The sequence below is a fragment of the Desmodus rotundus genome, chromosome 12 (genome assembly GCF_022682495.2).
Source record: "Desmodus rotundus isolate HL8 chromosome 12, HLdesRot8A.1, whole genome shotgun sequence".
NCBI classification, from domain to species: Eukaryota; Metazoa; Chordata; class Mammalia; order Chiroptera; family Phyllostomidae; genus Desmodus; species Desmodus rotundus.
In genome coordinates this window covers 48,936,986-48,963,604 of record NC_071398.1, presented here as the reverse complement: position 1 = coordinate 48,963,604, position 26,619 = coordinate 48,936,986, and the positions used below count along the sequence as shown (strand labels likewise).

The 26,619-nt window shown below is 53.3% G+C and overlaps 1 protein-coding gene across 4 annotated transcripts; it reads left to right on the top strand.

Moving 5' to 3' along the window:
* The first annotated feature begins 1,324 nt into the window (after positions 1 to 1,324).
* On the top strand, positions 1,325 to 25,165 carry LOC112313555 (leukocyte immunoglobulin-like receptor subfamily A member 6). Of its 4 annotated transcripts, XM_053914901.2 has the most exons (18): positions 1,715 to 1,786; positions 1,907 to 1,942; positions 2,127 to 2,411; positions 2,557 to 2,859; positions 3,079 to 3,375; positions 3,617 to 3,919; positions 12,746 to 13,027; positions 13,335 to 13,634; positions 15,220 to 15,342; positions 15,687 to 15,729; positions 15,810 to 15,847; positions 16,102 to 16,154; positions 16,948 to 17,112; positions 20,240 to 20,408; positions 21,191 to 22,672; positions 22,775 to 22,985; positions 23,843 to 23,893; positions 25,115 to 25,165. In XM_053914901.2, exons 1-15 carry the CDS (start codon positions 1,753 to 1,755, stop codon positions 21,700 to 21,702), a joined length of 2,943 nt encoding a protein of 980 aa, XP_053770876.1. In that variant the 5' UTR covers positions 1,715 to 1,752; the 3' UTR covers positions 21,703 to 22,672; positions 22,775 to 22,985; positions 23,843 to 23,893; positions 25,115 to 25,165. The 4 variants fall into 4 exon arrangements, with proteins under 4 accessions (XP_053770878.1, XP_053770877.1, XP_053770879.1 ...); XM_053914903.2 differs by lacking the exons at positions 12,746 to 13,027; positions 13,335 to 13,634; positions 15,220 to 15,342; ... (7 more) ...; positions 23,843 to 23,893; positions 25,115 to 25,165 and adding exons at positions 4,008 to 4,024; positions 4,676 to 4,711; positions 8,041 to 8,339 and having other exon boundaries at positions 1,325 to 1,786; positions 3,617 to 3,923; XM_053914902.2 differs by lacking the exons at positions 12,746 to 13,027; positions 13,335 to 13,634; positions 15,220 to 15,342; ... (7 more) ...; positions 23,843 to 23,893; positions 25,115 to 25,165 and adding an exon at positions 8,041 to 8,339 and having other exon boundaries at positions 1,325 to 1,786.
* The last annotated feature ends 1,454 nt before the right edge of the window (positions 25,166 to 26,619 follow it).

Genomic DNA, 26,619 nt, shown 5'->3' with positions numbered 1-26,619 from the left:
ATGTGACAGTCCTCAGAGTCAGTAGACAGCATCCATAACACTGGCTGTCATCACTAAGATCTCTCCACTGTGCACTCTTGTGGGAGTCTCTCCCCTCACACACGTGGCCCCCAGAGATTCCCCCGGGGCTGCCCTGGGAGTCAGGCTGGTGAAGGGCTATAGCAGCTGCCCCTGCCCCATGCCGTCCACTCTCTCAGACTCAGCACCTGCTCAGCATTCTGCCCATCAGGGCTGGTCCAATGGGAGCCTCACACACACACACGGGACAGACACCCATGGCTGACATACTGGACTCAGTCTGTTTCAGGACACACAAGGGAGACTGCTCTCTGATGACCATGAACTTGGGCGAGTGGGCAGAGACATGCCAGAGCTCACACAGAATCTCAGGGCAGGGACCACACTTCCACCCTTCACCTGCACCTCAATCCCCTTCTTGTGAAGTCCTGGGGTCCCTCTCTGTCCACTCAGGTGGGAATCCTCTTCCTATGACCCTTGCATGGTCCCGGTTACTGGGGGCCACTCAGTTTCAGTCTCTGTTCTCCTCTGTGGTTCCCTGTCTGTTGGGAAACTTCCATTTCTCTTTCCTGCCCGTGTCTGTGCCTGCATACTATGGAGCTGCTGTGAGTAGTTCTCACAGACCAAGTTCTCCATCACATATGGCCAAGTTCTCCATCACATACGTGACAGAGCGCACTGCAGGGAGATATTACTGTTACTATCTCAGCCCCACTGGCTGGTCAGAGCAGACAGTGCTTGGTACTCAGAGCAGACAAGGTCCTGAGTGGGTGCTACAATCCTGCCCTTGACCCTGGATACCTTGACCCTCTCATGTCCCAGCCATTCACGTCCTCATCTGGTCTGGAAGTGGACATCTCCCTCCCATGAACCAGCACCACTGACCCATGGCCATTGTGGGGACTGGGGTTTGTGAAAACAGGATCCAGATGAGGAAACTGAGGCAGAGACAGGACATTACCACTCAAGGATACATGGACATTGGATGATGAGTATTGAAGTGAATATCAGCTTTAAGTAAAAATCAGAATTCTGGCCCAAGTCAATGTTGCCTAAATTTTGAAGGCAGGACGACAGCACGAGGAGGAGGAGGCTTGAACTGGGAAACAAGGGGCACTGAGGGGTGGGGATCACTCAGAGGCTTGTCCCCGGGAAGGTGGGGTGGACACTGTTGCTAAGAAAAACGAGAATTCGGTGATGGTGGCTGTGACAGAAAGAAAAGCACACTCTGGGCCAGGGGAGGGGACATGTTCCGTTCTCGTACTTCCCTGCGTTTCCCCGCTGTGCTCATGGTCACAGTGACACTCGCCTGAACTGCACAGTGAGGAGCAGACCCTGTCTGTGCTGAGCTGGGCTCTGCAGGCACAGGGGCCCCGTCGTCCTGAAGCGTCTCCAGGGCCTGGGTGACCACCGTCCATGGAGAAGACTCACAGGGAGGGGCTGATATCGGGCTGAGGGGGAAGGGGACCTCGTGGCAGAGACCCTGGAAGGCGGTGCCCTGGGTCACCTCACCTGCAAGGGGCGTCTCAGGAGGCTGATGGTCTACTTCTTCCTCCATCATGGGAATGAGAGCTGGACCCCTAGGGAGACACTGTCCCCCTTCCTGAGGGGCTGCTGACGTGACAACCCAAGACAGGGACGGCCAGCCTCCCAGTGGCCACACCCTGTGAGTCTCTACCCTGAGGACTCTGTGGTCTCTTCCTTCTGCACAGCTGGGCTCAGAGAGGAGACGCCATGTCCCCCAGCCTCGCGGCCCTGCTCTGCCTTGGTGAGATGTGACGGGGGAGGGAATCCATACTCTGAGAGGACCCTAGGACTCAGGAGGCTCCTGGGGAGGAGGGATCTGCTCAGGATTCAGGGCAAATCTCTCACAGGGCCTCTCTTGCAGGGCTGAGCGTGGGCCTGAGGACCCCAGTGCAGGCAGGTGAGTCTGTCCCCAGGGCTCCCAGGTGTCATTCCCCATTGGGGACATGAGGCCATCCCCTGGGAAGTTGGGAATGAAGAACGGCCACTCTGGGATGACAGATGAAGGGCATCTGAGATGTTGGGGCTGAGAACTGGGCACTGAGGGTAGGAAATGTTCTGACTCAGCCCCTCATTCCTTTCAGGGACCCTCCGAAAACCGACCCTCTGGGCTGAGCCAGGCTCTGTGATCCCCTGGGGAAGCTCAGTGACCATCTGGTGTCAGGGGATCCTGGAGGCTAAGGAATACCGTCTGGATAAAGAGGGGAGCTCAACACGCTGGGACAGACAGAAGATACTGGAATCCGGGAACAAGGCCAAGTTCTCCATCACATACGTGACAGAGCGCACTGCAGGGAGATATCAGTGTTACTATCTCAGCCCCACTGGCTGGTCAGAGCGCAGTGACCCCCTGGAGCTGGTGGTGACAGGTGAGGGGACACTCAGGGGTCCCAGCCTCAGGCTCTGCCCTTAGGAAGGGGGATGCTCTCAGGGTAACTCCCCCTCACAGCCCAGCCCTGGGGGACGTGAGGGAGGTGTGAGCCCCATTTAACATGCTGCCTCCTTCTCTCCTAGGATCCTACAGCAAGCCCAGCCTCTCAGCCTTGCCCAGCCCTGTCGTGATCCCAGGAGGGAGTGTGACTCTCAGATGTCACTCAGACGAGGGATTTGGCCGGTTCATTCTGACTGAGGAAGGAAAAGACAGGCTCTCCTGGACGCTGGACTCACAGCGAGACCCAAGTGGGCAGTCCCAGGCCCTGTTCCCTGTGGGCCCCGTGATCCCCAGACACAGCGGGACATTCAGATGTTATGGTTATTACAGGAACAACCCTCAGATGTGGTCACAGCCCAGTGACCCCCTGGAGCTCCTGGTCTCAGGTGAAGAAGTCTTATCCTGGACCCATCCACAATTTAGGCACCAGACAGGTCACTGGGGTCTTTGCAGGGAGGGGAGCCCCGTGTGAGAGGTGGGGTGAGGGGAGCACAGGGGCTCCTGGGCCAGAGACACAGAGAGAGAGATGGGGGGACCTGGAGGCCAGGCCAGGAGCAGGGCTCATGGGAGGAGCAGCCTCTAACACTCCTGTCTGGTCCCTGCAGGGGGCTCAGGGAAGCCCTCCCTCCTGACCCCACAGGACCCCATTGTGGCCTCTGGACAGAACCTGACCCTCCAGTGTGGCTCTGACCTCGGCTATGTTAGATTCACTCTGTCCAAGGAAGGGGGACAGGACCTCCCCCAGAGTTCTATCCTGCAACCCCAGGCTGGGCTATCTCAGGCCCAGTTCCCCCTGGACACTGTGAACAGTACCCATGGGTGCCGGTACAGGTGCTACGGTGGACACAACCTCTCCTGCGAATGGTCAGCCCCCAGTGACCCCCTGGACATCCTGGTGGCAGGTGAGGAGCCAGCAGGTTCAGTCAGGAACCCAGAGTCTGCTCAGGCCCTGCTGGGGATGTCAGGTGATGATGACCAGGACAAGGGGTGTGGGGTCCCCAGGGAGGGAAGCAGATGGGAGGGGAGGGGGAAACTCAGAGAAAACAGAGATGGACAGAGAGGAGGGACCTCAGAAAGGGGCCTGGTGACTCTCAGGTGAGGAGAAGGTGGGCAGCAGCCCCTCACCTGCTCCCCTCTCTCTAGGATGGCTCCCTGACAGACCCTCCCTGTCAGTGCACCCGGGCCCCACGGTGACTTCGGGAGAGAAAGTGACCCTGCTGTGTCAGTCACAGAGCCCGAGGGACACTTTCCTTCTGTCCAAGGAGGGAGCAGCTGATCCCCCCCTGCGTCTCAGATCACAGTCCCGAGCTCAGCAGCACCAGGCAGAATTCTCCATGGGTCCTGTGACCTCAGGCCATGGGGGGTCCTACAGGTGCTACAGTGCAAACCACAGGAGCCCCAACCTGTTGTCACAGCCCAGTGACCCCCTGGAGCTCCTGGTCTCAGGTGAGTAGCCTCTGACCCTGTCATCTGTGTGGTCACTCAGCTCAGGGCCCTCTCCCTGGGAATATCGGGGACAGAAATAAATGAGGAGTGCAGGAGGCTCCTCAAAGGGGTATCCAGCCCCTGAGAGGTGGAAAGAGACAGTGCCTCCTACCTGTGAGCCCCGTGTTCTGAATCTCAGCAGAGAGAAAGAGCAGCAGGGAGGAGTGAGATTTCTGTGAAGAGAAAGGTGATTAGACTGAGCAGACAGGGCAGATTCCCTCCCCCACTCACCTCCTGCAACTTCATTTCAGAGTCTGAGCCCCTGGGGTCCCACCCCACACTGGGCCTTCTCTCAGAGAGAGCACCCTCTGCCCTGGGGGCCCAGCTCTGCAGGCCCCGGGGCTCATCTGAGCCTCCAGCACTCAGTGCTCACCTGAGAGTGAGGAGGGGCTGTGCCCAGCCTAGGAAGAACTGGGGGCTCCCACCCACGCTGAGGGCTCTCCTGTCTGCTCTGTGGTTCTGGGGGCCCTTGTCTGTTCCTGCTCCTTTCTGAGAATTTTCAGGTGGTGCCTCAGTATACAGAGTAACAGTTAGTTTAGTTTACATTATATGGAGTCAGCTTTCAAATGTACATAATGCTATTCCTATTTTCATAGGAAAGACTAAATTCATACACTTGTTGCAGGGAATTACTTCTTTTTTTAAATGTATTTATTGATTATGCTATTACAGTTGTCCCATTTCCCCCCTTCACTCAACTCTATCCTGCCCACCCCTTCCCTCCCACATCCCCCCCCTATAGTTCATGTCCATGTCCATGGGTCATACTTATAAGTTCTTTGGCTTCTACATTTCCTACACTATTCTTACTCTCTCCCTGTCTATTTTCCACCTATCATTTATGCTATTTATTCTCTGTACCTTTCCCCTCTCTCTCCCCCTCCCACTCCCCTATTGATAACCCTCCATGTGATCTCCATTTCTGTGGTTCTGTTTCTGTTCTAGTTGTTTGCTTAGTTTGCTTTTGTTTTGGTTTTAGGTGTGGTTGTTAATAACTGTGAGTTTGCTGTCATTTTTACTGTTCATATTTTTTACCTTCTTTTTCTTAGATAAGTCCCTTTAATATTTCATATAATAAGGGCTTGGTGATGATGAACTCCTTTCACTTGACCTTATCTGAGAAGCACTTTATCTTCCCTTTCATTCTAAATGATAGCTTTGCTGGATAGAGTAATCTTGGATGTAGGTCCTTGCCTTTCATGACTTGGAATATTTCTTTCCAGCCCCTTCTTGCCTGTAAGGTCTCTTTGGAGAAATCAGCTGACAGTCTTATGGGAAGTCCTTTGTAGGTAACTGTGTCCTTTTCTCTTGCTGCTTCTAAGATTCTCTCCTTCTCTTTAATCTTGGGGAATGTAATGATGATGTGCCTTGGTGTGTTCCTCCTTGGGTCCAGCTTCTTTGGGACATCTGAGCTTCCTGGACTTCCTGGAAGTCTATTTCCTTTGCCATATTAGGGAAGTTCTCCTTCATTATTTGTTCAAATAAGTTTTCAATTTTTTGTTCTTCCTCTTCTCCTTCTGGCACCCCTATAATTCGGATGTTGGAACGTTTCGAGATGTCCTCGAGGTTCCTAAGCCTCTCCTCATTTTTCTGAATTCTTGTTTCTTCATTCTTTTCTGGTTGGATGTTTGTTTCTTCCTTCTGGTCCACACCGTTGATTTGAGTCCCAGTTTCCTACGCATCACTATTGGTTCCCTGTACATTTTCCTTTGTCTCTCTTAGCATAGCCTTCATTTTTTCATCTAGTTTTCGACCAAATTCAACCAATTCTGTGAGCGTCCTAATAACCAGTGCTTTGAACTGCATCTGATAGGTTGGCTATCTCTTCCTCGCTTAATTGTATTTTTTCTGGAGCTTTGAAGTGTTCTGTCATTTGGGCGATATATTTTTTTTTTTGTCTTGGCGCTTCTGTTACTTAAAGGGGCGGAGCCTTAGGTGTTCCTCTGGGGCGGGGTAATGCTGGTTGCTGCACTGTGATTTGTACGTGGGGGAGGGGCTGAGAGGGAGCAATGGCCATTTGCTGTACTCCCTGCCGATTTCAGTCACTCCCTCCGCTACCCACAATCAAATTGGGCCCCTCTGGTGCTGGTTCCCGAGTGGGTGGGCTTGTGCATCTCTAGGCCCCCATGGGTCTCTCCAACAACCTCTCCTGTGAGGCTGGGAGTCTCTCCTGCTGCCGCCCCAACCACCATGGGTGTTTTCACTCAGAGGTTTGAGGCTTTATTTCCCTGCGCTGGAGCCCTGGGTTATGTGGCCAGCTTTGCTCCCCACCATTAGTCCAGTTTATCTATGCGTGAATGTGGGGCCGCGGGGTGCTACCCGCGCTCTGCCTGCCCTGTTCTCCGCTACTCTGAGTCCAGCCCTCTCGGTTTATCTGCGTGAATGTGGGGCCTCAGGGTCTGCTAGTGGTCGGACTTCCTGCCCCTGTTCGTCCCACACTCTGCCAGTCTCAGTCCCGCCACGGCCACGCGTGTCCTCTCCGTTCCGGTGCCTGTCTCCGCCCCTCCTACCGGTCTGGATGTATGTTTCTTTTTTATCTACTTGGTGTCGGACTTCCTTGCCATTCGATTTTCTGTCAGTTCTGGTTGTGCGAGGAGGCGCAGTGTGTCTACCTACGCCGCCATCTTGGTTCTCTCAGATCGGGAATTACTTCTTGTTACGCACATTTTAAATGAGGCTTTAGTGAACTTCAGAAGCACTTGGACAGATACGTGTAAAACGGAGTAAACTTAGAGCCGACTTCCAGAACTGCACGTCTCGTGATGTGATGTGTGAGTAGCTGGTTGCTTCCTGTACATAGTCTACACAGTAGTAAGTACTCATAGGAAAGCTATTGCTTTGGGCATATTTATTCCAGAACCAGTGAAGCTTCCTAAAATTCTCTCCCTTTGGATTGTTTTTCATTGATCTCACTGATACACTGAGAAAATTGTAATATCGACGAGTGAAAGGTAAATTCACTTTTTCCAGAGTGTATGCCTGTTTTTCTCACTCCGAATTCCACACGATAAAAAGACCGAGTAAAATATTCCACAGCTTTATCTCTGAAAAAGAGTTTTATTCATAGCCCAAATTATTTCAAGGTAAACTCATTAAGATATCTACGTTTTATATCGAATGCAGTATCGACCTTTATGTTTCAGTATGTTTTTTAATTTTGTTAGGGTTTTATTAGGAATGTTTTTTTACGGACATATACATGTCTCCTAGAAATTACCTTTTCCTTCTGATTTATAACCACATGAGACACATTCCAAAGGCTTCCTGCCTTCAACCACGTGGATATTAATGCAAATGAATCACATTTGTTGTCCATGTGCATTTTTGGAATTCTGTGAGCTGATATTTAGAATTTTGGCATGGATTTTGGAATTAGGATATAAGTGAGTAATTTTTTACATCTTGTTTTCTACATCAAAATGGGGGAGCAGATTCCCATAATTTCCTAGTTTTGGTGCTCGGAAAATACGACAACTTGGGGCAATTTCTCTGTTCCTCAAAGTTTGAAAACCACAAATGCGGGCTTCCTTGGTTAGCAGCGCTGATAAGAGCACATGGAGGCTGTGTTTTGGGGTAAAAATGGCGTGATTAACCATCCATACATCCGTGAAGTCTTGCCAGAATCTCCAGAGTTTGTGCAAAAGGAGAGAGACAAGATGGGGCCTGCCACCTCCGGGCACCTGCCCTGGCCTCTGACCTCATGTTCCAAGGCCTGGAGACCCAGTCCCCCTTCTCCTGTGCCATCTCCCTACATCCCACAGGGGAGACTTCCTTCCCTATTGAAGACCAGAAAAGAATGTCTGGGGACCTGCCTTCTTATCACCTGTTCTGGTTCTTCGGTCTTAGATTGAACACAAAACACACAGGTCTAAATTGTTTCTGAACTGAGATCATTTTTTTTTTCCCAAATCCTGAGCTCTTGGGCACAGCTCACTCCTGTCATGGTGACTCAGAGCCAGAGCGGGATTCAGACGTCCCAGGGATGCTGATGTCCAGGGGAGGAGGGAGCCTGGGGGAGACACCAGAGTCCTGCAGATTTGTGGCTGCCTGACCATGCTGACCTCTGTCTCCACATTTTGCAGCCTCCCAACCCCCAGACTACACAGTGGAGAATCTCATCTGCATGGCCGTGGCTGTCTTGGTCCTGGTGGTGCTCGGGGTGCTGCTGTTTCAGGCTCGAGACAGCGAGAGAATGGCCCAGGCTGCAGCTAGGATGTGGACACAGAGGGGACAGGGCATGGTTCAGAGAGGGGGAGCCGTGGAGCCCATCTGATGACCCAGGAGGTGCTGATGGATGGACAGTCTGACCACAGGTGGGAAACAGTCTGCTGAGAATGTCCAGGGGAGCAGAGGTAGCAGACGAGGTTTGGGGACAGGAAATGTGAGCCGTGTTCCTGTGAAGAGGTCTCCTCCATCCCACTGTGGGGCTGTCCCTCCTCATCCTCAGTGACTCCCCTTGAGGGTCCTTCTGTTCTCACCCCTGTGACATGAGGGGCCGCCCCATGTGGCTGGTTTGGGTTCACATCTACACACCCCTTCATGCTGGATCCCACTCACATAAAATCTGGTGTCTTCATAACCCGGGAGCTTTTTAAAACCATAAAAACAATGTACTGACACCTGCTACCTGGTGGGTGAATGTCAACATTCTGCAGCTCAGTGACAGAAGTCACACAGAAAAGGTCACGTTGTCTGTGACTGCGTTTGTATGGAGTGTCCAGGAGGAGGACACCCAGAGACACAGAAGTCAGGTGGGCTTGTCGGAGGCTGATGAGGAGCAGAGATGGCAGACTGAGAGCTCCGTATAATTCGGGGGTGGGATTACACAAATTTGTTATTAAAACTAGATAAAATTTGTGGTCAAGACATTGTGTGTTTACTACATGCCAGTGAAATCTATACTTTAAAATGCTCAATTCTATGTTCCATGAATTTATGCCATTAGAAAGAAATGTAACTAAAGGGCCATGAATCCCTGAGGTTCCTTTTTCCTTAGAAGTGGTCCCAAATCCCTGGGCAGTCTCATGGGAGGTGGGACTCCCACCAGGTCTGAGATGCCCTCAGTGGCCAGTGCTCAGGCTCAGCCCCTGGGGGGATTCCCACCCTCACTCCTGAGTGTGGTGAGTCCAGGATCCAGGATGAGCAGCGTCCTTCCTGTCTCCTCTCAGTCTGGGCTCACCTGCCATTCACCAGGGATGCCCTGTAGCTTCTGATGCCCCCTGAGGGCTTGGGGTATACACAGCAGCTGCCAAGTAGCCCTTCCTCCCACAAGTCTCTCAAGCCCGTGTCTTAATTAGGACCCAGAAATGACACAGCTGGAGCCTCTTCATGTCTCAGGCTCTGCTGATCCTCACAACACCCAGGAGATCTGAGCTTCCACCCTTGTCTGCACAGAGGGAAAAGGGAGAGGGGAAGTGACTGGCTCAGAATAGATGGTCAATAGATGTTTCTCCATGTCTTAGCTTAAAACCTGTGAGTTGTCTGCAACTGGTGCTTTTGCCAAGCACATGGGGACGAAATGAGTGACCAGTGTCAGATGCAGGGTTGCCCCTCACAGAGCAGGGCGGTGAGGAGGCAGACAAGCTCAGGGGCCTGGGTGGGAGGGATGGAGAGAAGGTCTCCTACTCACAGACATGAGGAAGTCAGAGAGAGGAAGTGAGAGGGAGAGACCAAACCATACTCCCAGCCAGGAGAGTGGGTGGTTCTTGCAGTGGGTCAGGTGACCGTGTTGTAATCCTCTCCCCACGCCTCCAGCCCCTCTGTGGGTGGTCAGTCTGGAGACAGCCCCATAGGCTGCCCAGGCCACCCAGGCAGAGGACAGACATGCCCTCAGCTATTCCCTCTCTCCCTGCCCCCATGATGAACACACCCACAGCCCTGACCCTGAGCCCCTCTTTCTGTGACCCAGATCCCCTCCACAGTCACACTCAGGTGAAGACCCAGGATGTCTCGTGGGTGTGACCCCATCAGCCTCCTCTGTCGCCTCCTGTGGACCCTCACTCCCAGCTGAGGGGTTTACTCTGATGCACCTGAACTTACCTGTCATGGACCCCCCCTGCACAAAGCCTTTCCACAGGTATGCACCTTTCTCCAGCACACCCAAGGACCCCACCTAATGGTCCATGTTGTTGGAGATGAGGCTGAGCTAAACTCTGCATCCCAAGCAGAGCCAACTCCTCCCTACAAACCAGACCCTTCCCAGTGCCCACCTCCCCTCCCCAGACTCACACACCTGGGCCATGGCCACACTGTGCTTGTCATGGGCGCCCTCTGAGCCAGTTTGCTCAGAGCACGCTCTCTGCACAACTCCTAGACCAAGATAATGACAAGGAAATGTTCCCACCTCTTTCACTCAACTTCAAATGTATTTGTGTTATGAGATTTCTGTTTGGGTTTCATGAGAAATTCTCATAAACCATAGAGAGTACTGATCAGCTCCTTAGCTCGGTGTTACATTAGTGCTGGAATTTTATCACAGTTTATCATCCATTCCTCACTCCTACAGTCCATTCCCACAGAGCCGTATCTTCTCAAAGGAGCAACCTGCTCACATTGCTTTACTGAAAAGATTTCTGTTACCTGAAAGATCAAACCCAGGAGTCCCTGCAGGGAGCAGAGGCTCCGTGTGGCCAGGGCACAGCACAGCCTGGGGACTCACAGCTCTTAGAATAATCACCCTCTTCCTGGTCGAGGGTCCTCTCACCCCCCTGTGCTGACCCCTAGTGTGTCCTGGTCCCTCCCTCACCTGCAGGTCCCCACACTCCATGACATCCACCTATATGGAGTCTCTGTGCTCCACTTTTCTCCTTCTCTGAAACTTACCAAGATGACACCCACATCATCCATTGCCTAAATATTTGTATGGTCTGATGTCACTAACCAGCACTGCGTGTGCCCAGGGGAGGGATCCGTCACCTTCCCCAATGAACTTCACGCCTGGACTGGGCACCTGCTCAGTAAACATCAGTCGGATGTGGCGATGGAGAAAGGCCGGAAGAAACTTTGCATTTACGTTGTCTCAGGAAAAGGAAGTGAATTGCCCATGGTTACATGGGTTCTAAACAAGGCAGAGTCAGAAGTGGAACAGGAACTGGGCTGCTCCTGAGTGCTGCCCAGAGTCCTCTACACTCATGTTCCGGGATGGGAGTCACCTTCTGGATTTGGGGTCACATGAGATGGAAGCAGGATGTGTGGGGTCTGCTGAGACTCAGAACTGGTCTCAAAGGTGCGAGAACTTGCTGACTCTTCGACTACTCCTCAGGGAGGGCAGATTGCAGCCGAGGAGGAAACTGTGACTTGTCACACAGAGCTTGGACCTTGGTACACCCCGAGTGTCCTGCCGGGCTGAGGGACATTTTATGTCATCTGCAGTACTGGAAACCCTGGAAAACAGCGTTATGGCCCTGACCTTCATTGCTCTTCTCTGTCTTGGTGAGTTCTGGGGAAAACAGAAGGATGGGGTCTTCCGCACTCCCAGATCTAGGACTCAGGAGGGTCAGTGGGGGCAGAAATTCTAAGGAGAGAAGATATCAGTTCAGCAGGGGCCCAGACCAGGCCTGGAGCTTCTGTGTGTGGGTGAAGGATAATCTCACAGAGACTCTCTTCCAGGACTGTGTTGGGGCCCATGGGACCAGGTCCAGGCAGGTGAGTCCTCCCTCAGTCCTCCTGCTTCAGTATAATGACGCCCCTGGGCAGGTGGGGGACACATACTACGTCTGGGCTGATGGTGACCCATCCGGCTGGGATGTGGAGTGACAGCTGGGAAAACTGAGGGGACAAGGACACCCCCTGACCCTGCAGGCCTGATTCCTTTCCAGGAGTTCCCCCCAAACCCTCCATCTGGGCTGACCTAGGCCCCATCGTCACCAAGGGGAGCCCTGTCAGCATCTGGTGTCAGGGGTCTCTGCAGGCGGATGACTACCATCTGTATAAAGATGGGGGCTTTTGGCCCTCAGATACAAGGATCCTACAGGCCTCCAGCAACAAGACCGGGTTCCTCATTGAGTCCATGAGCTCATACTACACAGGGCTGTACCAGTGTGCATACAGCACTGGGGGCTCGCTGTCCCAGCAGAGTGAGCCCCTGCTCCTGGTGGTGACAGGTAGGGGGAACCCGTGTCTCCTCCCCACTGCAGGCTGCTCCTCAGAAGATGAAGGGAACAGAGTGTGGCTTTAGGGGGGCCTCGCCCCTCACAACCCACTCCTGGGGAAGGTGGGGTGACTGTCCCCTCTAACTCAGATCCTCCTTCTCCCTCAGGAGTGTACAGCGCACCCTCCCTTATAGCCCACCCAGGACAGGTGGTGGCCTCAGGAGGGAACGTGTCCCTCTTGTGCAGCTCACAGTCCACATCGGGCCCTTTCCACCTGCTGAAGGAGGGAGGGGCTGAGCCGCCCCAAAGCAGGAAATCAGAACTGAGATCCTATGATGGGAGGTGGCAGGCTGTCTTCCCTGTGGGCCCTGTGAGCTCCTCCCACGGGGGGACCTACAGATGCTATGGGTCCTCCAGCCTCAACACCAATGTGTGGTCACAGCCCAGTGCCCCTCTACGCCTCGAGGTCACAGGTGAGGTGGCTCACACTTGGCTTCAATTCTTTCCTGTGCCCCAAGTATCAATCTAAACCTTGTGCCTAGTAAAGCCATGGGTAGTATGGGGGTTGGTGACATGGATTTATTAGGGACAGAACCACAGGTAGGAGACTTAGGGAGGACATGTGAGAGCTCTCCCTGCAGCCCCAGTGGGCAGTGGGTGGGTGTGTCCCCTGGGTGACAACAACCCTTCTCCCCAGGTGTGTATAGGGAGCCCTTCCTCTCGGCCCAGCCAGGCCCCCTGGTGCTGCCTGGAGACAGCCTGACCCTCCAGTGTCGCTCGGAGCTCGGCTTTGACAGATTCGCTCTGACCAAGGACAAGAGGCCCACTCCCTCCCAGAGTCTACATGGGCAGCACAGTCCCGACTTCCCCCTGGGCCCTGTGAGCCTCACCCACGGGGGCCGGTACAGGTGCTACAGTGGACACAACCTCTCCTATGCGTGGTCGGCCCCCAGTGCCCCCCTGGACATCCTGATCGCAGGTGAGGAGCCCTGCCCCGCCCCCTGTCCTGACTGTCTGCTCGGGGCTTTGGCCCAGCGTCATTCCAGTGGTAATGGGGTCCAGTAGAGGGTCCTGGAGCAGAGGCTCAGGGGGGCTGGGGTCTAGGGGAAGGAGTGAGAAAAGGGGAGGGATGGCATGGAGGTAAACACTGCCCACCCAGAGGAACTGAGAGGAGCTGACATGAATCACAGACAGTGTCCATGGGGAAGGACATGGTCCCTCACCTCAGAGTTGAGGGCATGGGGTCAGGGGTGTCTCTCTGCCCATCACAGCCCTCCTCTCCCCAGGAATGTACAGGAAACCCTCCCTCTCAGCCCAGCAGGGGACCTCGGTGCCCTGGGGAGCAAACGTGACCCTGCAGTGTGGATCTGAGGTCAGGGCTGATACCTTCCACCTGCACAGGGAGGGGTCCCAGGATCCTCCCCAGCAGCTTCGTCTGCAGGACACGGCAGCGCCCTATCAGGCCAACTTCACCATCAGCTCTGTGACCTGGGGCCACAACGGGACCTACAGGTGCTACAGCTCACACAGCTCCTCCCCCTTCCTGCTGTCACAGCCCAGTGACCCTCTGGAACTTCTGGTCTCAGGTGAGGAGCCCCAGCCCTGCCCCTGCATCCTCATGGTCAGTTCAGGACCCTGTCACCCCAAGACCTTTAGGCTGGACAGGGAGTGAGAGGGTCATGAAGGAGGGTCAGCCTGAGCAGACCCTCAACTCCCGGAGGGATGAAAAATCAGAGCTACCCCACCCTACCTCATCATCCTCTGCATCCCTGAGGGTCAGACAGGGCCCAGGGGCCCAGGGAGGCTGCAGAGGCCTTGGGCTGAGCAAAGAGAGGAAAGGCCAGGGGCACCCATCCCAATCCCCCTCCTTGTCCAGCGCCCATGGCCTCACCCAGAGACCATGACAAGCGTAGTGACTAGCAGAGGCCTTGCTCCCAGAGAGAACCAGGTCACCTGCTCTGGCACACTTGTCTCCCAGGGGGCCTGGGGGCCAGACAGTGATTCTGGGGGATCATGGGACTCCCAGGGCTGTGAGGCAGACAGGTGACAGGTGGTTTGGTCATGGAGGAGGGAGGTGCTGTGGTCCCACCCAGGGGAGGGGCAGCCAGGTTCAAGTGGGGAGAAGGCAGCTCCCACCCCTCACCCCCATCCTAATCACCAGGAGGCTCTGAAGATCCCACCACACCCCCCACAATACAGGACCACAGAGGGATAAGTGAGGGTCTGTGTGGGGAGGTGGTGGGTGTGTCCAGGGGGGCGGAGGCTGAGTCCTGAGGAAGTTCAGGCACCTCTGGGGGCTCCGACTCAGACACGCCCTTCCCCTCTCTGTGCCTCAGTGTCTCCAAGTGTAAAAGGAGAGACTCGTGGCCCAGAGCTTAGATTTCCTTTCAGTTTTGACTCTGACCTCCTGGACGGGGGCCTCATAAGGAAGCCCCCCAGCACGTGATGTTATGGGGACTGTCCCCTTTGTAGCAGGGATGGTAAAAATGTACAAAGAGGGGCACACAGGAAAAGGGTCTGAGACACCCAGGTCCTTTCTGTAAGCTCAGACTGAGCTCAGAGGACGGAACAAGGGCTGGAGTCAGACCTGGTTCAGGTCCCGGCTCTGCTGCTCCCACTGTGGGGTCAGGTGGTCCCTTCTCTGAGTGTCAGGTTCAAGTCTGTTCATCCCTGGTCCCCTCCTGCTCACAGGCCTGCAGTGACATTAGGTGACATAAGGGGCCTCACAGAGCTCAGGAAGGCAGAGCCTCAGCCCAGCCTGACCTTTCCAAACAGGTGTCAGGATTCACCCCACACCCCTGCCCCTCTCATGTCTTTGTTGTGCTGGGGGCAGGTACTAAGGAACGACCCTCTGGTCCAGGTGAGACAGGGCAGGCCCCTGCAGATGAGTAGCCCAGAGCTCAGAGCTGGTGTTTACCTGGGGCAGAGGGAGGACAGCAAAGGGAACTCATATCCCAGGGTCCAGTCCCAGCCCTGCCCCAGCCAGGCTGGGTGACCTGGGGCACGTGGCTGACCTCTCTGAGCTGCAGTGGACTGGGTGGAGGGTCAGTCATTCCGGGTGCACAAGGGCTGTGAGGTTAGAGGAGATGAATGACAGACCCGAGCATGTGCCTCACACACAGTAGGTGCTCATTAAATGGCACCTTTGGCTCATTCATGACGTCACTCCAGCCCAAGGTCTCCAATGGTACTGGAACGTGCTGATCGGGGTCTCAGTGGCCCTTGTCCTGCTGCTCTTCCTCCTCCTCTTCCTCCTCCTCCGACACCGATGTCAGAGCAAAGGCAAGATGTCGGGTGAGTAGGAAATGGGGTGACATGGGTGACAGGAGAGAGGGGCTCAGAACACCTGCTGCAAGAAAACAAATAGATGGGGAAGGTCCGCTGAGCAACAGATTTCTCCAGAATCTCACATCAGAAAATCTAGAAAGGAAACACTCAACATCAGCAGAGATGTGCAAATGTAAGGCAATCTTTCATCGTTTTCAATCTCCTGAAACATGAAACATACGCACAAGCATGTTAAGGTTTCCTTCTTTCCTCTGGAATCACATGGGGGTGGGGGGAGCACCAACCCTCCCAGGGCTGAGACTGTCCCTCTTGACCAGCCAAGAGAAAGGCTGACATCCAAACTCCTGCAGGGGCCACAGACTGGGAGCCCAAGGAGAGAGGCCTGCAGACCAGGTAATTCCTGCCCCAACGGCCCCAGATGCCTTCCCCCACAAGCCCCGCTCTGCCCCTAAATCCCCTATCTTCTCCCCCAGATCCAACCCAGCTGCAGACGCCCAGGAAGAGCCCCTCTGTGAGAGGAAGTGACAGCTGCCTTGGGGTGGGGGTGGGGGGCAGGCAGGGTGGCACAGGGATTTCAGGAGGCAATGGGGGAGGGGACAGCCTGGGAGAGTGTGGGGTCAGGGGTGACAGGGACTGAAATCTACAGTGCCCAACCCAGCCCCTCACCTCACTCCTGGGGTAGTGGCCCAACTGGAAGCAGGTGGGTCTGCAGCTCTGAGATCTCAGGGATCCTGCAAGGAGACACACCCCGTTCTTCCCCTGCAGATGCTACTATGAAGGACCCACAGCCTGGAGAGGGCATGGAGCTGGACCCTTGGGTAAGACTGCTGCTCCTATCCAGCCCACCAAGGACCTTCCTGTCAACCAGTTTACTCCAGTGGTCACTCCCTCACCTCACCCTAGTTCTCAGCAGCATCCACACTGACCTTTCCTTCTGGGCACTAGGTTGTCTTGTTGTGACTCACTCCTCCTGCTTTCCTGTGACCTCATGACCCCTCCTGCATGGTCCCTTGTGCTGGCTCCTCATTCTCTGCCTGACCTTGTGCAGCCCAGGTCTCAGGGGCAGGCATGAATGAGTGAACACCCACAAGTCCTAGGGTCCCCTCACTCACTCACGCAGCAGCTGTGACAGGAGCTCACTAGTTACCAACTCCATGTTGGTGCCTCGGTGCAGCCCTGACCAGCCTGTCCCCACACCCCTTGATCTCACCTGTGGGTGAGGGAGACACCTGCAAACAGGCAGATGGTGTCCTCGAGAGCCAAGTGCTGTAAGGGGAATAAAGTAAGAAGAGCAGGGGGCGGGGTGTGTGGTGAGGGGGGAGAACAGAGAAAACAGCAGGTGCAAAGGTTGAGGCAGGACATGCTGCTTCAGCCTGATGGGCCCTTTGACTGGAGCCAAATGAGTAAATATAGCTCATTAGGTTAACAGTCAGATCTGTAGAAGCACCAGGAGACCCAAGGTTCAGGGAGCCCCTGCAGACTCCATCAGGAGAGTGACCTCCTCTGACCTGAAGGTTAAGTCATCACTCTGACACCATGTGGACACTGGACTGGAGGGTTTCAACTGTGGGAACAAAGATTCGCTGGTTCTGTCTCACTGTCTCTCTGCAGCAGAACAGGCCCCATGATGACCTCCAGGGACTGACATGCGCTCAGGTGACCCACTCAACATCAAGGCCCAGGCAGGAAATGGCTGTCTTTCCTTCACCCCTGTCAGAGGAATTGCTGGACACAAAGGGCAGACAAGTAGAAGAGGACAGACAGATGGACAGTGAGGTGGGTCCCATCCTCTCCAGGCCCCAGGCTTCCCCAACCCCAACCAGGTTTCATCCCTCTCTCTGTCCCCCTGCTCCAGGCTGCTGCATCTGCAGCCCACCAGGATGTGACCTATGCCCAGCTGACCCACTTGACCCTCAGACGGGAGACAAGTGCACCCCCTTCCTCCCCATCAGAGGAGCACCCAGAAGAGCCCAGTGTATACGCTGCTCTGTCCGTCCACTAGCCAAGGGCGGACCCAGACCCCACACTCCAGGTTGGAGACCTGCAGGGACCCCAGAAGGCACAGGAGCTGTCCCCTAAGGACACTCATTAGTGGCCCCAGCCAGCCTGGTGACCTGACATGGACCCCCAGCAGCTTCTGGGACCTTCTGGGAGTCCCCTGATTCTGCAATCTCAGATAAGTAATACCCCTACACTTTGGAATCAAAGCAACAGACTTCTCCAGAATCAGTGTGTCAATTTAGAACAAAAATGGAAGGGAGAGAATGCTTTCCATGAGTGATAATGTAAATCTCACACGTCCATCCTACACACTGGAAAATTTACAACCGTGAATGAACATCTCAGAGAAGAAAAAGGCGAAGACGAGAGACCACCTACGTGTCCTTCCACACGTGCTGAGATGCAGGTGTGGCGACCTGTGCGAGGGAGTGTCACGCAGCCACAGAGAGATGAGATACAGACAGGGCAGCACCACGGACGCATTGTGAGCGCGTCACACTACGTGGGACAAGTCAGACCACACAGCACAAGGGCCGTGTGACTTCACTCGTGTGTGGGGGGAATGTGAAACTGTGTGCTGTCCTGTGTATTAACTACATTCCACTTGTAATTAAAAATGTTCCTGCAACGTGAGCTCAGAGTCTGAAAAGCTTTACTGGTAAATGCTTGGATGTGGGGGTTATTTCACAGAATGGGGTTCAACTCCATCAGGCACTCGTTTGGGATCACACAGGTTTTGGCTGCAGACTGAACAATGCTCGGGATGTCTGCTCCCCTCTTGGACCCCACTGAGGGGGGGGGACTCAGGGGAAGGCAGCTGAGTGCGGGGGGGCATCAGATGTTGAGGTCAAGCTTGTCTCAATTCCTTTCCTGACAGAAACTCACTGGATGCCTGACTTCGCAAAACAGACTCAGTATCAATATGATTTGTTGTTGTTGACAACAGTGTTGGATAAACGAATGGACAAAAAATGCAGAAGAATGAAGTTGTATGTGTACCACACACCCCACACCAAAATGACCCCAAAATGGATCAGTATAACAGCTAATATTATAAAACTTAGGATCAACTGGGTAAATCTTCATGAGTGTGGGCTTACTTATGTTTTCTTACAAATGACACCAAAAATACAATAAACAAAAACATATGTTAGACTTTACCAAAATAATAATGCATGTGAATCAAAGAACACTCTATCTCTCTATGAAGAGAGTGAAAAAGAAGATTCATAAAACTGGAGAAAATATTTGCAAATTATACCTGATCATGATTCAGTCCAAAATACATAAACATGTATATAACTCAACCACACACACACACAAAATCCAATTGATAAAAACGGTTAAAGGATGTGAGTAGATATTTCTGCCACAAAGATATTCTGCAAAGGCAATAGCAGCAAACGGACAGATGAGCTCAGGAAAACGTGCTCACCATGGCCAGTCATCAGGACAATGACCATGAAAATGACAGCAACCAACGTCAGCAAGATGGCGGCGAGATAAGAAGTCCCAGCTCTGCTCACCCACAGAAGCTACAGCTCAGCCACCATCAAAGAGCAAAACTACATTCACTCTGGGGTGCAGGTTTAAGGTTCCAGCACCCTGTGGAGCAAAACACCCAAGAAATATCACCTTGACAAGGGTGAGAAGAACAGCTTCCCTTTACCCGAATCGGCCCTCCCACCTGCTGGCCCTGCTCTGCACAGGGAGATGCCCTCCCCCTGTGGTTTCTCCTGGGGGCAGAGAGAATGGGAGCCTCTGCCCCCACAGCCTTTCCATCACTGCCCAAAGGGCCAGCCTCTGTCTGGCTGAGGGGCCTGCAGGCTGGATCCTCTGGGGGCAGCTGAGAATGAGGAAATGGGGAGCATTCAGGGTAATTGATGTGTGGGTGTCAACAACCAGCACACCCACAGACCCTGCAGCTGGCATTCAGTTCCTCAGAGAAATGAAAATAGAACTTTCTTTATTTAATTATATTTATGCTATTACAGTTGTCCCAAGTTTCCCTTTGCCCCCCTCCACCCAGCATCCCCCAAGTCCCTCAGCCAGTTCCCACACCCTTGTCCATGTCCGTGGGTTATGCAACTCTGTTCTTTGGCAACTCTGTTCCCGAGGCTGGACTTGACGTCCCATGACTGTCCTGTAACTAGCAGTGTGTACCTCTTAGAACTTTCATAGGGTCCAGCACTTCCACTGCGAGTGTCTGTTCAGAGGACATGGAATCAGGATCTCGAAGAGACATCTGCACTCCCAGGTCCACTGCAGGCTCATTCACAACAGCAGAGACATGGAAACCACCTGAGTGTCCATCAGAGAGCGGTGGATAAAGGTGACGTGGTGTCTAGGTACACTGGGGAATACTCTTCAGCCATAAGAAGCAGGAAGTGCTGCCATTGGAGACACACGGATGCACCAGGAGGACATTGTGCTGAGTGACGTGAGCCGGACACAGTGAGGTCGATCCTGCATGATTTCCCTTATGTGTAGAGCACGTTTCTTAGAGATGTGAACTCAAGTGAAATAGGGGAGGGTGGTGGTTACCAGAGACTGGGGATTGGGAAAGAAGAAAATGTTGATCAATACCTGTAAACTTTCTGCTGTGTGATAAATACGTTCCTGCAGGTCCATGTGGGGTTGGACTGTGTCCCTGGTCCCCCACCAGGTCACCCTGGGCATTAGAGACTCACCTAGGGGGGAAGCCTTGGGAGAATGAAAAGGAGAAAAAGGCCCACGAGGGGTAAGAAGAGGGGTGGCTCCCCATTCTGAGCTCTAAGGCAGTGTCTCCTCTCTCCCAGGTGGGCACAAGCCCTCCCTGTCAGCCTGGCTGAGCCCTGTGGTTCCCCTGGGAGGGCATGTGACTCTTCAGTGTCATTCCCACCCTCTGTTTACCTCGTTCCAGCTAACCAAAAGAAATGGGACCCCCGGTCCTGAGCTCCAGAGAGATCATATCAGCACCTGCACCATGAGCCCTGTGACCCCAGCCCATGCAGGATCTTACAGGTGTCTTGGACGCCACAGCCACTCTGGTTGGTCAGCACCCAGCAATGCCCCAGACATCATGGTCACAGGTAGGAGGCATCCAGTCCAGCCCATGACCACCCTGTGTAGTCAGAGTCAGATGCCCATGGAGCCGAGAGTGCATGCTGCATTCCCCGTCAGGGAGAACCTCAGAGGGAGAGCCTGCTCTGAGAGCGCAGAGACGGGTGTGTAATATAGGGAATGGGGAGCCCAGGGGGAGGACAAGGCGCCAACAAGCAGGAGAGTCAACTCAGGGATTAGCAAGAGCAGGCTGCTGCTGCCTGGGGCAGGCAGGGAGGACCCAGCAGGGGCCATGTCACCTGATCCCAGCTCCAGAGACCCTGGGAGGGGTGGGGGTTGACACCCTGCCTTGGAGGAGCCAGAGCCTCAGTTTAGCCAACGTCACCTCGGGAGGGTTTCCAGAGGCACAGGTTAGGGCATGCATTGGGAAATACCCCTGTTGTGTCTACGTTCTTCCCCAGTCTCCTGCCTGTCACCTCCTTTGCTCTAGGAGACATGTGCAGGGCCACCCCCACCCCACACATGCAGAGCAGGTGTGCGATTGCACAGCCAGGCAGCTTCGAACCAGCCCTGAGAGGTTGGGGCTTTTAGTCAAGAGAAAGACAGAAAAGCAGGTCGAGGGGAGGCCGTGAGATCCAGGCTGTGAACGTCACGAGCCAGAGGATGGACCAGGATGCTCAGGGGAAATGCAGCACAAAGACTTAGGAAGGAAAGCAGACATCACTGGGCTGAGGGAGGAAGAAACCCACTCCTGGAATGTCAGGAGAAGGGGTGAGGGGGGCAGCACGTGGAACCTACTCTTTCCTCCTAGGTGTGCTCAAAAATCCCTCCCCCTCAGCCCAGCCAGGCTCCCTTGTGCACGCAGGAGAGGCTGTGACCCTGTGCTGTCACTCAGAACTCGTGTCTGCCCAGTTAATCCTGGGCAAGGAGGGGGATGCACGGCATTCCTGGCAGGTTGTGGAGAAGCTCCGTGCTGGGAACAGACAAGCTCACTTCGCCATGGGCCCCATGACACCTGCATGTGCAGGGTCCTGCAGGTGCTACGGCTCTGTCCGCCACTCCCCCTATGAGTGCTCAGCCCCCAGTGACCCCCTGAAGGTCGTGACCACAGGTGAGTGTGGCCACCCCGGCCCTAATTCTCTTTGTGTTCTGGAAGCTTCAAGGGGTGACGTGGTGTTGAGTACAACGTTAGTACAGGGAGAGAAAGACAGACATACAGGGAGTAAACACTCGGGGAGGGAGCTTGTGTGGCAGAGTGTCGAGGGAAAAGAAGATAAAACGGAGAACGTGTTGCAATGCAAAGAGGAACAATCGACACGCTGAGGTAGAAAGGGGGCCACATATTAAACTCGACAAGCTCAGGGAAGGCCTGTGTGGCACCTTACAACTCAGAGACCTCGAGTACCCACACAGGATGGTCGGAAACTAAAAACTACCTGACTAGAAGCAGATTGTGGCAGGTAGTCATGTCCTAGGCTGGCATTTTCCCCTGAAAAGGTCAATCTTTACTTCAGCTGAGCCTGTCTGTTCTTTTTGTGTCTGGTTACATACCTTTGGAACGTCACACTTCTTTCTTCCAGACCCCTCCAAGCACTGGCACCGCATCAGAGGGAGACCTCAAAACCCCTCATTGTTACTGTTACCGCGCTAATTGCTGACTGTTAACTACCTACACCCGCCTATGTGAAAGATGTGTCTATCATTTCACTTCTTATCTAATCCCAGAGGTTCCCACTTTGCTCCTCCCACCTCCCTAGTCTATCACCAGTGGACTTCATGGAACCCATTTATGCTTCCTCTATTCACTGTAATGTAAAAACTAGGGAGCAAGACTGCCGTTCTTTGGAGCATTTTCTCAACTTGTTGAGGTCTTACTTCCTGCCAATTGTCAGTTTGTCTCCAATAGAGTCACAGGCTTCTCTACAGGTTTGGACGTTTCAACATATGTTGACAACATTGACAGGCAGACAGACGGAGAATGAGAAAGATGGACCAGAAGACCCGTGAACATGGGGAAGAGGGCTGTTGCCCCAGCTCAGAAACAGAGTGTTCCCGTTTTGACACCGCAGCGCCCTTGCTCTGCAGCGGGAACACAGTAACACAGCAGACACTCCCCAGCCAGCTCTGTGAAAGACCCGACTAGAGATTAGAACCCAGAGGAGTCAACCAATCACATGGCTTAACAGGTCCTTCTGCACAAACAGGGAGGACTGGTCACTCCCAACACGTGAGTGCAGGACCACGCTGGCCTGTCCCTGCAGAATGAGGTGCTCACAGATCCTGGGAGATTCTGGTACTTTTCACTCCATAATCTCTTCATTTCAGATGCAGAAACCTAAGCTCAGTCCATGTTCTGGGGAATCCCTGAAGTGTGCTCTCTGTCCCACTATTCTAGACAACCTCACGTCTCACGGCTTCGAGGGGCATTAAGCACACAGGTACATGCAGAAAACAGCAGAGGTTCAGGGAAAAGCAGAGTCCTACACGCACGCGCACAGGAGTCAGCACTGCAGAGGCCAAAGGGAGATTGGGAGACACTGGAAGACACGCAGAGTGGACACTCCAGGATGGAGAGAGAGAACTCCTCCTTCTCTCCCAAGGACAGTGTAAGTTGTGGGCTAAGATCAAGGTCTCTGTTTCTTCTAGGAATGCAGAAGAAACCAACTCTCTCAGCCCAGCCGGGCCCCACAGTGATGTCAGGGGATAACGCGACCTTGTTCTGCCACTCTGAGAGTCCAAATGATGGGTACACCCTATGCAAGGAGGGCGAGGCCCACGGGTGCTGGCACTCTCACGTATTGTCACGCCCGAGTGACCCAGGGCACTTTGCTGTCACAGATGAGGAACCTCGTGCCTGATCCTGTCTTATGAGACACTGAATCATGGAGCTACATCTGAAGGTCTCCCTGCTGGTGACGGGCATCCTAGGGGCTTTGGAGAGAAAGACGCAATGAGAGATACAGGGAGGGAAAGAGCAGATGCAGCAGGGCCCTTCAGACCTGCCTTCACCTCCTGTGTGGATGCCCGCAGTGGGGTCCTATGTATCCAGATGAAGAACGGGGTCAGGGCAGACCCGGGGGGGGAGGGGCTGGATGCAATTTGGGGAGCACAGAGGTTGCATCAGCCTCTCACCCTTACTTGTTTCCCAGAAGCACCCCCTGACATATGAGTGATTTCCCCATTGAGGGGCATAGATCTGTGCCACCCAAGGTGACACGTCTCCTGACCACAGCCATCTTTGGTCACCAGGCTTCTCTTACTTTGCCCCTTTCCACTGTCACATCTCAGGTGGTCATTGCTCAAGGTACTCACGTGGAAGGACCAGAAGGCCACATGTGTCTTTAGGGGCAGGACAGAGTAAGGGGTGGGCAGGGAGCCACCCTTCCAGGAAAAAATGGTCCTACTTTAGTCTTTAGTGGGGTAGGGAGTGCACCTGGTGACACTTCTCTGACCCTTTTCCTAGGATCTTCTACAAGTACTTGCCTGTCACCCACAGAGTCAAGCACGAGAAAAGGTGAGCAAGGGGGTCCCTTAATTTGGTCCATGGTCCCTGGAAGGTGAAGGCAAAGGCTCCTGTGTAACTGTTGACTATGACACCTCCCTGCTCTGTGACCTTGGCCTAGTGAAATTCCCAAGAAATTTCCCAAATTTCTTTCTTTTTTATTTTTTTAGATTAAAAAAAATTTATTGTTATTCAATTACAGTTGTCTGCCTTTTCTCCCCATCCCTCCACCCCACTCCAGCCGAGCCCACCTCCCTCCCCCACCTCCACCCTCCCCCTTGATTTTGTCCATGTGTCCTTTATAGTAGTTCCTGCAATCCCCTCTCCTCACTGTCCCCTCCTCCCCTCCCCCCTGGCTATTGTTAGATTGCTCTTAACTTCAATGTCTCTGGTTATATTTTGTTTGCTTTTTTCTTCTATTGATTATGTTCCAGTTAAAGGTGAGATCATATGGTATTTGTCCCTCACCACCTGGCTTATTTCACTTAGCATAATGCTCTCCAGTTCCATCCATGCTGTTTGTTGCAAAGGGTATAAGCTCCTTCTTTCTCTCTGCTGCGTAGAATTCCATTGTGTAAATATACCATAGTTTTTGGATCCACTCATTTGCTGATGGGCACTTAGGTTGCTTCCAGTACTTGGCTATTGTAAATTGTGCTGCTATGAACATTGGGGTGCACAGGTTCTTTTGGATTGGTGTTTCAGGGTTCTTAGGGTATAATCCCAGCAGCGGAATTGCTGGGTCAAAGGGCAGTTCCATTTGTAGTTTTCTGAGGAAATTCCATACTGTTTTCCACAGTGGCTGCACCAGTCTTCATTCCCACCAACAGTGCACTAGGGTTCCCTTTTCTCCGCATCCCCTCCAACATTTGTTTGTTGATTTGTGTATGTTGGCCACTCTGACTGGTGTGAGATGGTACCACATTGTGGTTTTAATTTGCATCTCTCTGATGGCTAGTGATGCTGAAATTCCCAAATTTCACTAGGAGTCTCTCATATCAGTGCCCCCTTCCCCCTCTCAGAGTTCCTGGGGAATTCATGGAATTCCATTGGTCAATTTAGCAGAGCCTATCTTACATCAATGCATATCTGTATTTTTGTCTAGGTGTTTATCTAAACATTTTATTCTATCAGTTTATCTTTTCTGCCAGGTTCTTATGAATCTTGCTCTCTAGGCTACAACCTCAGTAAATACGTAGGCTGATAATTGTGGTAATCCTTGATCCCAGAAAGACTGCACAGTGCATTGCCATCTTTGGCCTCCATCTCCAGCCACAAACACCCAAGACTACACAGTGGGGAACCTCATCCACTTGGGTGTGTCTGGCTTGATCCTCATGGTCTTCAGTGTGCTGCTGTTTGAAGCTTGGCACAGTCGGAGAAGACCCCACCATGCGGGTGAACAAGGAGACAACAAACCCACCAGTCAGCGAGGTAGAGCCTGGAGAAGAGTCTGATGATCCCGAGACGCTCTGGGAGAAAATGTGGGCACCTGTGGGAGAGTGTCTGCTGAGAATGAGGATGGTGTGGGTGTGGGTCATGAACAGGGAGAGGTTGGGGCTGGTGCTGCAGAGGCTCCTCCACAGGTAAACTGTGGTGTCTCACTTCACTGCCCTGTTGATTATCCTTGACTGGCCCCTCTTTTCTCAACCCCATGAGCCCAGGGTCGCCAAGAACAACTGCTGTCCCTTCTGAGCTGCTCCAAAGCTACTTCAAGTCCATGCCCCTCACATCGCCCTGTGAACGACACAGGTGGGCGCCCTGTGCCTGCCACATGCCTGGCTGAAACAAGAAGTTCTCAGGCTCCGACCAGCTGCTTGCTCTCTGCCACCAAATGCACACCGCGCAGTAGCGCCTTCCCTTCCCTCTGAGCTCGGGAGCCTTGAGCCACAGCACCTTGCTCAGGACTTATTGCCTGCAACCCAGCCTGAGCCCGGGACACAGCCCAGCCCTCAGCTGAGCCCCTGCCAGCCTGTAGGGCTCTGTGTAGCCAGCGGGGAGCTCTCTCTGCCCAGAGCATCAATATAACACGCTTGTGGTCCAGGCCCTCTTCCAGTGATCCCCTGAGGGCCCTCTGATCCCCTGAGGGGAGCAAGGAAGAGGTCTGAGACTGGACTGGGGTCAGCTAGACCTTGGAGATGACTGTCCTGCATGGGCAGCTGGAGACCGTGTTGGTAAATGCCATTACCTATTAAAAAAATTTTTTTTTAATGAGAGAGAAAGAGTTGTTTACCTACGACTGACCAGATACACTGAAACCTGAGGACCAGACTTACAACCTGAGAATCCTGACACAAGAGGGAGCCAGAAGCACGAAGCCTGTGCATCCACACAAGGTCCCACAACCACAGAACACACATAGAACCAACAGAAAGCATCTCTCACCTGAGCGCAGCTGGTCAAGGTTGCAGGAGGTGACTGAGACATCAAATACAAAATGGGAACACAACACTCCAAAGTGCAGGAAGAATCACAATCTCTGCCATCACCAACAATCATAATAACATCCCAATCCTGAACCAAAGTCATGGAAAACAGCAATTTATCCAACAGATAATTCAAAAGAAACTCACTCCATGAACTACAAGACAAAACCAAAAGACAACTCGATAAACTCAGGAAAACATTACATGGGCCAAATATCAAATTCAACAAAGACACAGAAGTCATAAATAAAACCTGAAACTCCTGGGGCTGTAAAATTACGTGAATGAAATGACCAATGGTACAGAGGACAT